The sequence below is a fragment of the Polypterus senegalus genome, chromosome 1 (genome assembly GCF_016835505.1).
Source record: "Polypterus senegalus isolate Bchr_013 chromosome 1, ASM1683550v1, whole genome shotgun sequence".
Taxonomy (NCBI): domain Eukaryota; kingdom Metazoa; phylum Chordata; class Cladistia; order Polypteriformes; family Polypteridae; genus Polypterus; species Polypterus senegalus.
The window spans coordinates 169148878-169163109 of NC_053154.1; the positions used below are offsets into that span (position 1 = coordinate 169148878).

The following is a 14232-nucleotide window of genomic DNA, read 5'->3' on the forward strand; positions in this document are numbered from 1 at the left end:
GGTTAAGGTCTTGCATGGCCAAGTATTCACGTTACTTGCAAAGAAACCTAGGTTTCTGTGAGTAACTGAGTTATTAAAGGGCATGTATACTCGGGGCACGTACATCACACTTGTGAAACATTGAGAAGACTCAAAAATGGCCACTGCTAAGCGATACATAATATATTTCTTGTGGTTGTTACCTTTTGATTTCTGCCACAATGCTGAGATATTTTTAAGTTTGGTTAGTCATGATAAGGAGGTTTAGGATTTCCTCAGTATTAAAGTATTAGATAGCCAATGCAATAAATAGCAGACTAAATGAAGTGACTGAATCTGCTATAGCTGTTGCTCATGTATTGTTTAACCCTTGTGTTTTTCAGGTTTCCCAACAATGAGCTCCCAACAATTTTCAAGGCCAGGGGTACCTACTACTGGCCTTGCTCAAGTACAAGCAACAGGCAGCAGCACAAACCAGACTAATACAGGTAACAAACAAACTCCCGGAAGATGGCATTGCCTGACTGTAGAACTTTGTAATTCCTTCCTCCCTAGGTTTGGTTAGGTACCAACTGCTGGTTTCTTATAAGTACGTTTGAATCGATGACTGACTGCTTTTGGAGGTATTTCACTTTTGTTCCAGGTTATTTTCTGGTTTTCATCCCAGGTTTCATAACAATGTTGTTGTAAACTGCTTCCTGTATAGTTGGACATTACCAGTGAAATGGTATGTCAGTTTTGTCAGCAACTTGCAGGAGTAAGAGCATGTACCAATGATGGCATTAAAACCTGAAATCTTCCAGTTTGGAGGTGAGTCAGACTAATTGATTAGTCACATAGTTGCGCTACCTTCATTTATGTTGCTGTGTTCTCAGTTGATTAAACCAATTGTTACTTAGTATTATGTAAGCATGAAAAAATTGGTATGTATGTACCAAAGTAGTAAGTGTTATATTTCCACAAATTGTACTTACAAATTGTTCTGGTAACTCAAGAATTGAAATATTTATCATTTAAATATACTGTTCAGCATCATTTATTCAAAAACAACTAATGCAGGTGTTAAAAGTACAGATGGAGTTTACTTTCCTGTTATCCTACATCCATTATGCATTTTACAGTCTGCTTTGCCCAAAAGCATGTTCATATTCCATAGTATATGATGATCGATTTAGCCACACAGTTCAGACTTTGAACCATTTAAAGTGTTTTCATATTTAAGCAGAGCTAAGCAGAGGTGTAATTTTATTATATTTAGTTGGTAAAACATATATTATATACATAGTATTAATATATTTAATATATAGAATATACATAGTATTTACTATTTATTCACTCACTCATAATATTTTTATATAACTCACAGTTCAGAGCAAAACTGAAAAACTATTCTACTTTTACAACAGTACCAGGAATCAAGTGGAAATAGACTAAGCTTCATTCCTGTTTTATTCCCCATTACATCTTTTCCCCCAAAGGTTGTATGAACAAGCCATGGTTTTTATAGCTTGGCTGGTTTCTGCTTTATTCAAGAAGCCTGAACTAACCTGCGAATGCCTAAATGAAACCATGGTGACTTCACAGTTATAGATTTGTTTTGAGTTAATGTTCTCATACATATAATAAAAAAGTCCTAAATACATTATTATTTAAAATGCCTTTTCTAAACCCTTTTTGTATTTGCTTTGATTTGAGGAATAATCCTTTATTTGTATGTGTAATGTGATTTAAAATAGGTTAAAAATAGGAAAAGAAAGCTGCTAATAAGTACTACATATACTGTAGGCCAATGTTAAAGCAGTTGACAGACATACTGTAGATGTCCTGCTGAGTGGAAAGTAGTTGGGAGCATGCATTGGTATAGCGCGTTGCCACACCCACCTCATTACAAAACTGCTTAGTATCCTGGTTGGAACCCGCCCCAAGGCAGACGCATGGTCCATTCCCACCCTCTGAAAATGACCATCTATCTGCTACAGCCACATGTTACATGGGAGTCCTCTTGGTTTGGTCCAGCTGCTGTGAGCCAGATCAATCTCAGGGACTTGTGCCACATGACCGTAGTGTTGTGACTAACGCTCCCCTATTTGGAACTCCACAAGCAACTGCCTGTTTGACACAAAGTCAAACCAGTGGTACCCAAGGATTCTGCAGAGAGAGAGAGAGTACCGAATGAGTCCAGTCTTAACCTCAGGTCATTGGATAGCATCCATGTCTCGTAACCATATAGCAAGTCGGGGCGAAACAGGGGCCTCATGTTTAATGCCGTGCGTAGAACTCTCACTATAACATGGCGTAAGCACAAAAGCCGAAATGTGCTTATGCACAGAAAAATCCAGATGCAGGAATCTGTGCGTACTCCAACTTCCACGTTCTTGCGCTACATAAATCCTGATCAGCGTGAAAAGTAACGCTCGTGCATGCGCTTTATGTAACGCCTCAACTCCTCCCAGAATTACGCCTCTTTGAATATGCAAATGAATATAAATCGCCCTTAAGCTCAGCCTTCTGTGAAAAGACAATGGGAAAAGCATGGGGAAAAATATAAGAATTTCAGCGAATACCAAGTGGAGGCAAAGGAAAAACATACTATTTGTTCAAATAAACCGTGGTATAATCAACAAAAGGAAGTTGATCGAGTGACATAGCGTGTTGGAGAAACTTGAAAGCTCACGTTCACAAAATCGCACAGTGCTGGAAATAAAAAAAGAAGTCGCATATCAAACTTGCCGTGAAAAGGAGAGTTGTAACCCACTGTCTGAGTGTCATATGAAAGCTTATTAGGGTACAGAGAAAAAAAGGCACACAGTGGGGGAAAAGGCACGAAATGTCAACTTCAATCTCGACATTTCCACTTTAATCAAGTAGTTTATTTTGTCATTAAATTAGAACCTCATAAACTTCATCTTAAAATCGTTTAACCAGTTTCTCAAATCACATCGTAATTAAAGTAGCACGTTAAATGCTTTGTTTTGTATTTGATCTTCTATGTGCTCTATGTGTGTGAATCACTACTTGCTTCTTAAACCAGCTCTCTTCCTCCAACTGGACACAGAATCCATTACATTGGATATTACCGCTCTCTGAATAAATAAAATACTGAGATGTATACGTGATATCATTTTTATGATGATAGTAGTTAAAGCACGTTATTAAACATGTGTTTCACGGCGCAGTGATTGTGTGCAACCTTCGATGAAATAATTTATTGCAGCAGTACTCGGGGGCAGCTCTAGGCTTGTGGTGGCACTGGGCAGAGGAAGAATCGGTGGCTCCTTCGCCCGCCAATGTCAGTAAGGTAATTTATGCATGGTGGATGGTCACGTCCGTTGCAGACACTGCATAGCCGCCTCGTGCTCATGACACAAGCATTTAACTTTTGCCGAAATTTGTCGCTGCATTTTTAGCTGTGTTATTTTCTCTTTCTGTTTTATATTCAATATATACTGGTGTAGCCGCCACTGCAGACCTTGCTTTTCTTTCCCCAAATACCCAATCACCACACAATCAGCTCTGTAATAGAAGTTAAGCCATCGGTAAGCTTAGAGTGCCGATTCTTCAAAACGTTTAAGGAACATTGAAATATCTTCGTAGTACATGTTTAATTATTCTGTCCTTCACGACACTCCCAGTGAAGAATATAGATTATTTAAATGAAGTTAAAGTTTTATCTGTATAATATAATAAACATATTTTGCTGCATTTCACCTTTAAAAATGATATCGTCACCATATGTAAATATGTGCTTTATAAAGTGTCTCAGGTTATGCGATATTATAACTGTAGTGCAAGTTTACAGTGAGGTGATTGTACTTATAAATACAAACAATTCTACAAGGAGCACTTGATTGAGTGCGTTTAATTCTTGGGATGAAACTGTTTCTGAACCGCGAGGTCCGTACAGGAAAGGCTTTGAAACGTTTTGCCGTGGGTGAGGCAATGTGTGTTTGAAGCTGTATACCGATAATTCTCTTTCCGATCAGTTGCTGCTGTGATTCACTCTCAGATACAGTGATATAAATACTCCGAGTGGTGCAGTGAGAATAATATGGAAAAAGATGATCCGCTGTGGCAACTCCTAATGGGAGGAGCTGAAAGAAGAAAAAGAAGGTGCAGTTAGAGTAACAATGCTAAAGCAGTTATGGTATTTGGAATACTATGGCTATTCCCTGGACCATTATATTGTTACAAGTTAATTGCAATCGGATGCGTTACACTAATAAACAATATGTGGTTAGTTTTAGTGTATTTATAAAGCCGCTTCAGGAAAATAAGGTGTAACCACACAGGAACAGTAGCATTGCTTTGACGCTGGGTGCCGCCAGTCTGCAAAACCGGGCGGAGAACTTGCGTATGACCATGTGTGAGGAAGTGCGTGGCTTTACGCCAAGTGTAGGTTTTATACATCACGCTTTGAACATGGAAAAGTTCTTATTGAACATTTCTGTGCGTACGCACTGTTTAGTACATGAGGCCCCAGGACTCTAAAGACTTGGACCTTCGTCCTTTTGCAGAGATATCAGGAGTGCCACGCACCCCTTTCCAGTGCCTCACCGTGTTCTCCCAGTCCATCTACTGACTTCATAGGAAGAGTTACCATAGAAATGAATGTTGCTGGCAAGGTAACTAAACCTCTCAATGAGGCCAACATTCTCTCTGCAGACAGACACATTGCTGATGGCTATGCCCAAGAGGTCATTAAGGGCCTGGATCTTGGTTTTTATCTATGATAACTTGCAAATCCAGATGCTCAGTCTCTCAAGAGCCCCAATCAGAGCCTCCATTGACTCTGCTAAGATCACAGCATCGTCGGCAAAGTCAACATTGGTGAATTTTTCTTCACCAAAAGGATGCCCCACAGCTACTGAACCCCATAACAGTGCCCAGTACCCAGTTCATGCAAGCATTGAACAAAGTAGGACCAAGAACACACTCCTGACTCACAGAATCAAGTGGCGAGAAAAAAGAAGTGTTTGCACCTTCACTCTGCATGGTGCTAATAGTACCAGTGTATGGGCTGCCAAAATATCCAGCAACTCTGGGGGAATCCTGCGATTTTTCTGGATGTCCCACAGGGCAGTCCGATCAGCTCGGTCAAATGCTGCAGAGAAGCTGTGTTGATATTCGCATTTGTGCTTGGTGAAACCCTCAGTGCCAGGATGTGGTAGAGTTCTTCGGTCTAAAACCAGACTGCTCCAGTCTGCAATCCAGGCGACTACCCTTCCGTACAAACAGTCCTGTTTTCTAGTTAGTTGGGGTGACACCCGTCATAAAATAATGGTAAAAAAAAAAAAACAGACAAAAGTCAAAGCAGCAAACAAAAAAAAAATAGCACTATAGCAATTTTCCTCTTTTCTCATATATTTTATGTTCTACAAATAAAGCTCCATAACTTCTTTCTTATACATTTCAGTCTGTAACTTACAATTGCACATTTTTCACAAACATTATTCCAGCATTCAAAGCAAGCTACCTGAACTCCATCTGATGCTTATCCATTTTCTTGGTGTAAGTATAAGTTAAATTTGATTTAATTACCACAAAACGTAAAGCTCTGCGATGGGTTGGTGCTCTGCCCGGGGTTTGTTTCCTGCCTTGCACCCTGTGTTAGCTGGGATTGGCTCCAGCAGATCCCCATACCCTTTAGTTAGGATATAGCATGTTGGATAATGGATGGATGGATGGAAAACATAAAGCTGAATTAATGGTTCTTATGTTTCATATTGCCATTCAGTCTGATTTTTTTTTTTCCCCATTTAAATAGGCCATCTTGTTCTTTTTGTTTCTTAAATTCACTTCTCACACCCCTAGAAATAAAGTTACAAGTAACTGTTGAGTGATAAGTGTCAGGTGTTCTAGCTAAATTGGTATCAGTTTTTAAAAAAAAAAAAAAAATGCAGGCTTTAAAATAATATCACACATTCCTTCCACTTCTTAAAAAAAAAGGTATGACTTTGCATAAATATATTTTTTTGGTATATTGATTTAAATAATTCAAATTTTATATATACATACATACATACAGTGCATCTGGAAAGTATTCACAGCACATCACTTTTTCCACATTTTGTTATTTTACAGCCTTATTCCAAAATGGATTAAATTCATTTTTTTCCTCAGAATTCTACACACAACACCCCATAATGACAACGTGAAAAAAGTTTACTTGAGGTTTTTGCAAATTTATTAAAAATAAAAAAACTGAGAAATAGCAAGTACGTAAGTATTCGCAGCCTTTGCTCAATACTTTGTCGATGCACCTTTGGCAGCAATTACAGCCTCAAGTCTTTTTGAATATGATGCCATAAGCTTGGCACAACTATCCTTGGCCAGTTTTGCCCATTCCTCTTTGCAGCACCTTTCAGGCTCCATCGGGTTGGATGGGAAGCGTTGGTGCACAGCCATTTTAAGATCTCTCCAGAGATGTTCAATCGGATTCAAGTCTGGGCTCTGGTTGGGCCACTCAAGGACATTCACAGAGTTGTCCTGAAGCCACTCCTTTGATATCTTGGCTGTGTGCTTAGGGTTGTTGTCCTGTTGAAAGATGAACTGTCACCCCAATCTGAGGTCAAGAGCGCTCTGGAGCAGGTTTTCATCCAGGATGTCTCTGTACATTGCTGCAGTCATCTTTCCCTTTATCCTGACTAGTCTCCCAGTTCCTGCCGCTGAAAAACATCCCCACAGCATGATGCTGCCACTACCATGCTTCACTGTAGGGATGGTATTGGCTTGGTGATGAGCGGTGCCTGGTTTCCTCCAAACGTGACGCCTGGCATTCACACCAAAGAGTTCAATCTGTGTCTCATCAGACCAGAGAATTTTGTTTCTCATGGTCTGAGAGTCATTCAGGTGCCTTTTGGCAAACTCCAGGCGGGCTGCTATGTGCCTTTTTCTAAGGAGTGGCCTCTGTCTGGCCACTCTACCAGAGCTCTGACAGAGTGACCATCGGGTTCTTGGTCACCTCCCTGACTAAGGCCCTTCTCCCTAACCCCCCGATCGCTCAGTTTAGATGGCCGACCAGCTCTAAGAAGAGTCCTGGTGGTTTCAAACTTCCTCCACTTACGGATGATGGAGGTCACTGTGCTCATTGGGACCTTCAAAGCAGCAGAAATTTTTCTGTAACCTTCCCTAGATTTGTGCCTCGAGACAATCTTGTCTCGGAGGTCTACAGACAATTCCTTTGACTTCATGCTTGGTTTGTGCTCTGACGTGACCTGTCAGCTGTGGGACCTTATATAGACAGGTGTGTGCCTTTCCAAATCGTGTCCAATCAACTGAATTAAAGAATCATCCAATTGTTTGCTTTACAGCGTTCAATGAAAACACACACAAAAAATATTTCTTCCCAGCTTTACTTACTCACTGCAACTTATGACATCCAAGTGAAAGATATCACAGCTACAGTTCAGAAAAAAAACAAGACATACTGAGATTAATAAAGATCACCCCCAATGTCAATATTTTGTTGAACTGCCTTTTGCTTTAATGACAGCCTTGAGTTTGTTAGGATACTTCTGTATCAGCTTTGCACATCTAGATTGAGCAATATTTGCTCACTGTTCTTTGCATAACTGTTAATTTGATGATATTGGATGGTGAGTGTTGGTGAACTGCTATCTTAAAATTTTTCCACCGATTTTTAATGGTATTTAGGTCTGGACACTGGGCCACACGAGGACATTCACTTTTTCTCCTTCAGCCACTGTGTGGTCAATTTTGCTGTGTGCTTCGGGTCATTGTCTGGTTGAAAGGTGAACATTCTGCCCATCTTCAACTTTCTGGTAGAGGGTATCAGGTTTTCCTCAAGAATGTGACAGTATGTTGCCCATCCAGTTTTCTTCCTACCCTAATGAGAGCCCTTGGCCCTGCGGGAGCGAAACACCCCCAACAGCATGATGCTGCCACCTCCATGCTTTACTGTAGGTATGTTTTGTTGTGGATGGTGAGCTACATTGGATTTCCACCAAGTGTACTGTTTGGTATTGAGGCCATATGGCTCGATTTTGGTCCCATCTGACCATAAGACTTTTTTCCACTTGGCATCAGAATCTTCAAGGTGCATTCTGGCAAAGCTCAAACGATCTTTAATGTGGCCTTTCTGAGAAGTGGCTTTTTCCTTGCGACCCTCCCGAACAACCCACAGTGAAATTGTTGTGTCATGCACACAATGACCACTCTTTGCAACTCCTCTGTAACTCCTTCAAAGTGGCCATTGGCCTGTTGGCAGCCTCTCTTACCAGTTTCCTCCTTGCTCTTCCATCCAGTTTGGAGGGACGACCGGATCCAGGGAGGGTCCTACTGGTTCCAAACACTTGCCACTTCTTTATTATGGACTTTACTGGGCTCCTTGGGATTGATAAAACCTTAGAGCTTTTTTTTGTATCCATCTCCTGCCTTATATCTTTCCACAACTCTATCCCTAAAATCTTTTGAAAAGTGTTTGCCACCCATAGTCTGTTGTTTGCTGTCAGTTGCACTACCAAGCAAGGGAATGCTCCAGGAACAGCTGTTTTTATGCTTCACTAATCACCCTTATTTTTATTGCAGACCATGGATGCTCGCTTCCACCTGTGATCAATTGTATTGGTGGTTATTTACACCTGATTGTGTTTACAAATATTCTTTGGGGGTGACCCGGGGTGACCCTTTATTAATCTCCAGTATTTCTTGTTTATTTTTTTAAATTCTTCTGAGCTGTAGCTGTGTTATCCTTCACTTGGATCTTATAGATTGCATTGAGTAAGTAAAACTGAGAAAAATATTGGTTTGTGTGTTTTCATTTAAGGCTGTAAAGCAAAAAAATGGGAATATTTGGAATGGGGAGTTTCTTTTCTATACCCACTGTGTGTATATATATATATATATTAATATATATATATATTTAACATCTTCCTGTTGAAGTCATGTTGTGCAGTTGTCATTGTGATGCTGAATCCTTGCAGGATAAAACAATAGTAGTTGAATTTGGCACTTTCCTTCAATAAACTACAGAGAGAGCTGGTGCAGCACCAGTATATAGGAATGAACCACATACATGATGGAGAGAAATAATCCTTGCTTAACCAGCATAAAGTGATTTTTGCAAGAATTCTATTCAATCTTTGATTGTTCTGAAAGAGAGGCAATATCAACTTATAGCCTATTAAACCTAAAGCAAGGAAATATGTCTACTGGGAACTGTATTGTACTGTTTGGCATGCTTTTAGTAGAAGCAGGCTGGAATGATAAGGCACTTATCTCAGTATTGTAATGGCTGGCCAGAGGAACTAAAAGGTGAATAGGTTATTCGCCTAACTTTTAAATTATTCAATGAGGTGATGTTGCCACATCAAATCCAAACCCACCCTTTAAGATCTTGACTATTGATGGTAGACCAATTGGTAGAGGGCTAATTAAGAAATTATCAGTTTGGTTATGGAAATTGAAAATTTGACTCCCAGATGTTGATATTCCTTTGCATACATTATATTAGGCTTATCCTTGGCATTAAACACACAACCATTTATGATGGTGGTAGGGTTTGGGAAAGAACTAATTATTGAAGAAAAAGTTAAGTATCTTTCTGATCTTCGCTGAAAGAAAAATCCCATTTAATGTTTTGGTCAGAGATATTGGTTATCCATTCTAGATCTCAGTTGGAGAGTCCCTTTGTGAAAGCTGTCTCTCAGTGTTATAGGTCATTTCTAAGTAACAAAATAAGAACATACAATTAATTGCAGTTTAAAATGGCTTTACGGTTTCAAGGTTCATTTCACTTCTTTATTCTTTTTTTCCCCCCCCAAGCATTTATACCTTTTTTTCTCTCTTTCTGCTGTCATGGTGGAGAAGGTAGAATGTAAAATCTTAAAAATTAAGGACTCTGATTATCAGGGTTCCCTATTTAGTGCAGTGGTGCTAAGGCTCTGGACCTGAGGTTCACTGTTGGGCATCAGCTAAAAATGTTTTTGCTTATTGTGATGTTTTCAGGGAAAGTAGATGAGCATGTTAGGAGACCTCTCTTAAGGCATAAGTAACTTTAATTTCTTCCTTTTGTTTTCTGTTTATATTTTACTGCCGGGAAACTTGCACAATTGTATGATCATCTGATTCAAATGGAACTCTATGATTGTCTGTGAAATCATACTACGCCAACTTAGTGCTAGTTAAAATCATTTATAGATTGAAGGGATTCATTGAACATCATGCAGTACATTCTGTTGCATTATGAAGAAATGTCAAATTTTTATTAGGAAAGTGAAGCTTTCCATCCATTTATTTTATTGAAGCAGAAATTGGGCTATAATGTCAAATTTGACTTCTGAATTGAAACTGAGATTATTTGTTTCACTTTTAATCTGTACCTAAATGAGCTGCTGATTTGGAAGACTACTTGTATAGCCCTGATCTAGAAATTCTATTTGTATGTAATTCCACTTGCAAAAATGTCCCTTTTTCTCTGTGACTGTTTAAAACAGCTGCTTATCTGCTATACTTCAGACATGTGCTCTTGAGCCTACCATGATATATTTAGGTAAATCCAAGGTAGCTTCTGGACTTATTTTATTTTTATAACAAATAAATGTCACACCCAGTAGCAGTGGTCTTCTATGTATGAAAACTGCATGGAAGTTCAGCATAACTAGTTATGCATGTACGGTGTATGGCTTTTGTAAATGTTAAATCCTGGTGATCTTAAAGAACAGTGTGACTGCACTGTATCTAAAATGTGTGTCTTTCACAATTCCTAGTTGTACATACTTTAAGTGAGTTTTATAGGCTTTGAACCCTTAGTCTTTATGAGGTTTGGTGGTCTGCCTGATCTATACTAATAAAAGGCAAAGCCCTCACTCACTCACTGACTCATCACTAATTCTCCAACTTCCCGTGTAGGTAGAAGGCTGAAATTTGGCAGGCTCATTCCTTACAGCTTACTTACAAAAGTTGGGCAGGTTTCATTTCGAAATTCTACGCGTAATGGTCATAACTGGAACCTACTTTTTCGTCCATATACTATAATAGACTTCTGCTTGATGCCAGTGGGAGGCGGAGTTACGTGTGTATATGTATATATTATATAGTATTAAACATATATAAACTGCTCAAAAAAATTAAAGGAACACTTTGAAAACACATCAGATCTCAATGGGGAAAAAGAAATCCTCCTGGATATCTATACTGATATAGACTGGGTAATGTGTTAGGAACGAAAGGATGCCACATCGTTTGATGGAAATGAAAATGATCAACCTACAGGGCCCTGAATTCAAAGACGCCCCAAAAATCAGAGTGAAAAAATTATGTGGCAGGCTAGTCCATTTTGCCAAAATTTAATTGCAGCAACTCAAAATTGTACGCAGCACTTTGTATGGCCCCTGTGTTCTTGTATACATGCCTGACAACATCGGTGCATGCTTCTAATAAGATGACAGATGGTGTTGTGGGGGATCTCCTCCCAGATCTGGACCAGGGCATCACTGAGCTCCTGGACAGTCTGAGGTGCAACCAGGTGGCATTGGATGGACCAAAACATAATGTCCCAGAGGTGTTCTATTGGATTTAGGTCAGGAAAGTGTGGTGGCCAGTCAATGGTATCAATTCCTTCATCCTCCAGGAACTGCCTGCATACTCTCACCACATGAGGCCAGGAATTGTCGTGCACCAGGAGCCACTGTACCAGCATAGGGTCTGACAATGGGTCCAAGGATTTCATCTTGATACCTAATGGCAGCCAAGGTGCTTTTGTCAAGCCTGTAGCGGTCTGTGTGACCCTCCATGGATATGCCTCCCCAGACAATCATTAACCCACCACCAAACTGCTCATGCTGAATGATGTTACAGGCAGCATAATGTTCTCCATGGCTTCTCCAGACCCTTTCACTTCTGTCACGTGCTCATCTGTAAAAAGCACAGGGCACCAGTGGTGCATCTGCCAATTCTGGTATTCTATGGCGAATGCCAATCGAGCTGCATGCTGCTGGGCAGTGAGCTCAGGGCCCATTAGAGGACATGGAGCCCTTGGGTCACCCTCATGAAGTCTTTCTGGTTGTTTGGTCAGAGACATTCACACCAGTGGCCTGCTAGAGGTCATTTTGTAGGGCTCTGGCAGTGCTCATCCAGATACTGGTCCTGCTGATGGGTTATGGACCTTCTATGGCCCTCTCCAGCTCTCCTAGAGTAACTGCTTGTCTCCTAGAATCTCCTCCATGCCCTTGAGTCTGTGCAGGGAGACACAGCAAAGCTTCTGGCAATGACACGTATTGATGTGCCATCCTGGAGAAGTTGGACTACCTGTGCAACCTCTGTAGGGTCCAGGTATCGCCTCATGCTACCAGTACTGACACTGACTGTAGCCAAATGCAAAACTAGTGAAGAAACAGTCAGAAAAGATGAGGAGGGAAAATGTCAGTGGCCTCCACCTGTTAAACCATTCCTGTTTTGGGGGTCATCTCATTGTTGCCCCTCTAGTGCATCTGTTGTTAATTTCATTAACACCACAGCAGCTGAAACTGATTAACAACCCCCTCTGCTACTTAACTGACCAGATCAATATCCCATAAGTATCATTGACTTTATGCTATACTCTGATTAAAAAGTGTTCTTTTAATTCTTTTGAGGTGTGTATATGTATATATGTATGTGTGTATATGTATACAGTATGTGTGTACATTGTCAATCATGTTACGTTATTATTTAAATGTTTCCTTTTCTTTTTCATAACTTCTTTAACACACTACTTCTCCGCTGTGAAGCACGGGTATTTTACTAGTATATAATATAGGCAAATGTTTACTATGCAGGTGTTATTTTGGAATACTGCTGGTGGTCCTTGTTACAGGCAAGCTATTGCATCAGTCAAGAATGATTTGTGAGGTTCAGAGGAAGAACACAGCTGGGGACATGCCCTCTGTTAGAGTATCAAAACCTTTACATGTAGTTCTTGACCAATAACCTCTTGCTTTTTGCTAAAATGCTTTAACACTAGAATTACCAGAACCTACGAAAAACTCGTAGATCTGTCCCACCTTAAATCGCTTCACACCTCTCCATCAGCGTCTTTTGTCCTGTAAATGTGTTGATAAGCAGCCAGCAGCCTACTATCACATCCCTGTCACTGCCGCACTGTTTTCTCAGCTCAAGTCTGTTTACCTGCGTGTTAGTTGCTTAGAGTTGTATAGAGTGAGAAGTCAAGCAAAATTGCACCTTTTGTATATTGTTATTTGGAACACATGCATTTCATGTGTGTTCCGTGTTTTCAACGATCTATGTAAACACATCATTAAAACAGAAACGTTTTTCATGTTTTAGTAATAAGTGACAAAATGTAAACATGAAGTTTATAATATATGAAGCCTGAATTCCAAATATCAAATAAACACTTTTACAAAAGATACAAATATAACAGAACAAATGCGCTTCTATTCAAGAATATAACTGCAGAAAAAGAACCCGTGTTAGGGTGCGACATTGACACGCAATTGGTACGACCGCTTCGGTGGCGCTACGGTATTCTGTTCTCTTTGTACCTTTTTGTGAAAGTGTTTATTTGATATCTGGAATTTAGGCTTCACATATTATACACTTCATGTGTACATTTTGTCAATTATTACTAAAACATGAAAAACATTTCTGAAATGTATGTGTTCCAAATAACGATATAGTATTTATAAAAGGTGTAATTTGGCTTGACTTCTCACTCTATACAACTCTAAGCAACTGACACGCAGGTAAACATGTGTGACGATGCGGGTTTGTTGCATGCTCCCATCTTCTGTCTAGGAGCCCTTGAACCCGTCACCTAGCAGTGGGGCGACAACATAGCAAGCGGATGGTGCAAAAGTGTACAGTGCTTTTATTAAAAACAATCAACAAAAACTGTGTTCAAATAAATAGGTGCAGTGCTTCAAAGATTCAAATAAATAATCCATAAAACAAGTGTGAAACGTGGAGGTTAAAATACCATTAGAAAAATCTTCTAAAATCATCAAGGTTAAAATAGCACAGGAAGCAATCCTTTAAAACAACAAAGCCTGGTGTCGTCTTTTACCTGGTGGCTCCCCTGCTTCACCCATCTGGGCTTCGCAACAGGAAAATTGCCTGCAGGAACAGCTGCCTTTCACACGGGTCCGGTAGCCCTCTGATCCCTGGCTACGTGGGGCTCCAAACCCGACCGAGATTTGGGTTTCTTCTCCAGCGGCCAGGGCGCTCACACTGGGACTCAATACCCAAAGCCTCCTCGACTCCCGCTCCTTTCAGCAGTCGGTCATCTGCTCTACA

The 14232-nt window shown here is 40.1% G+C and overlaps 1 protein-coding gene across 2 annotated transcripts in view; it reads left to right on the top strand.

Moving 5' to 3' along the window:
* The window catches only part of sap130a (Sin3A-associated protein a), a 78042-nt gene that overhangs the window by 4843 nt on the left and 58967 nt on the right, over positions 1–14232 (top strand). For both annotated transcript variants that reach the window (XM_039762710.1, XM_039762718.1), the window contains exon 2: positions 363–467. In XM_039762710.1, coding sequence (XP_039618644.1) covers positions 374–467 — 94 coding nt within the window. In that variant the 5' untranslated portion in view covers positions 363–373. The remainder of the gene's footprint in view (positions 1–362; positions 468–14232) is intronic.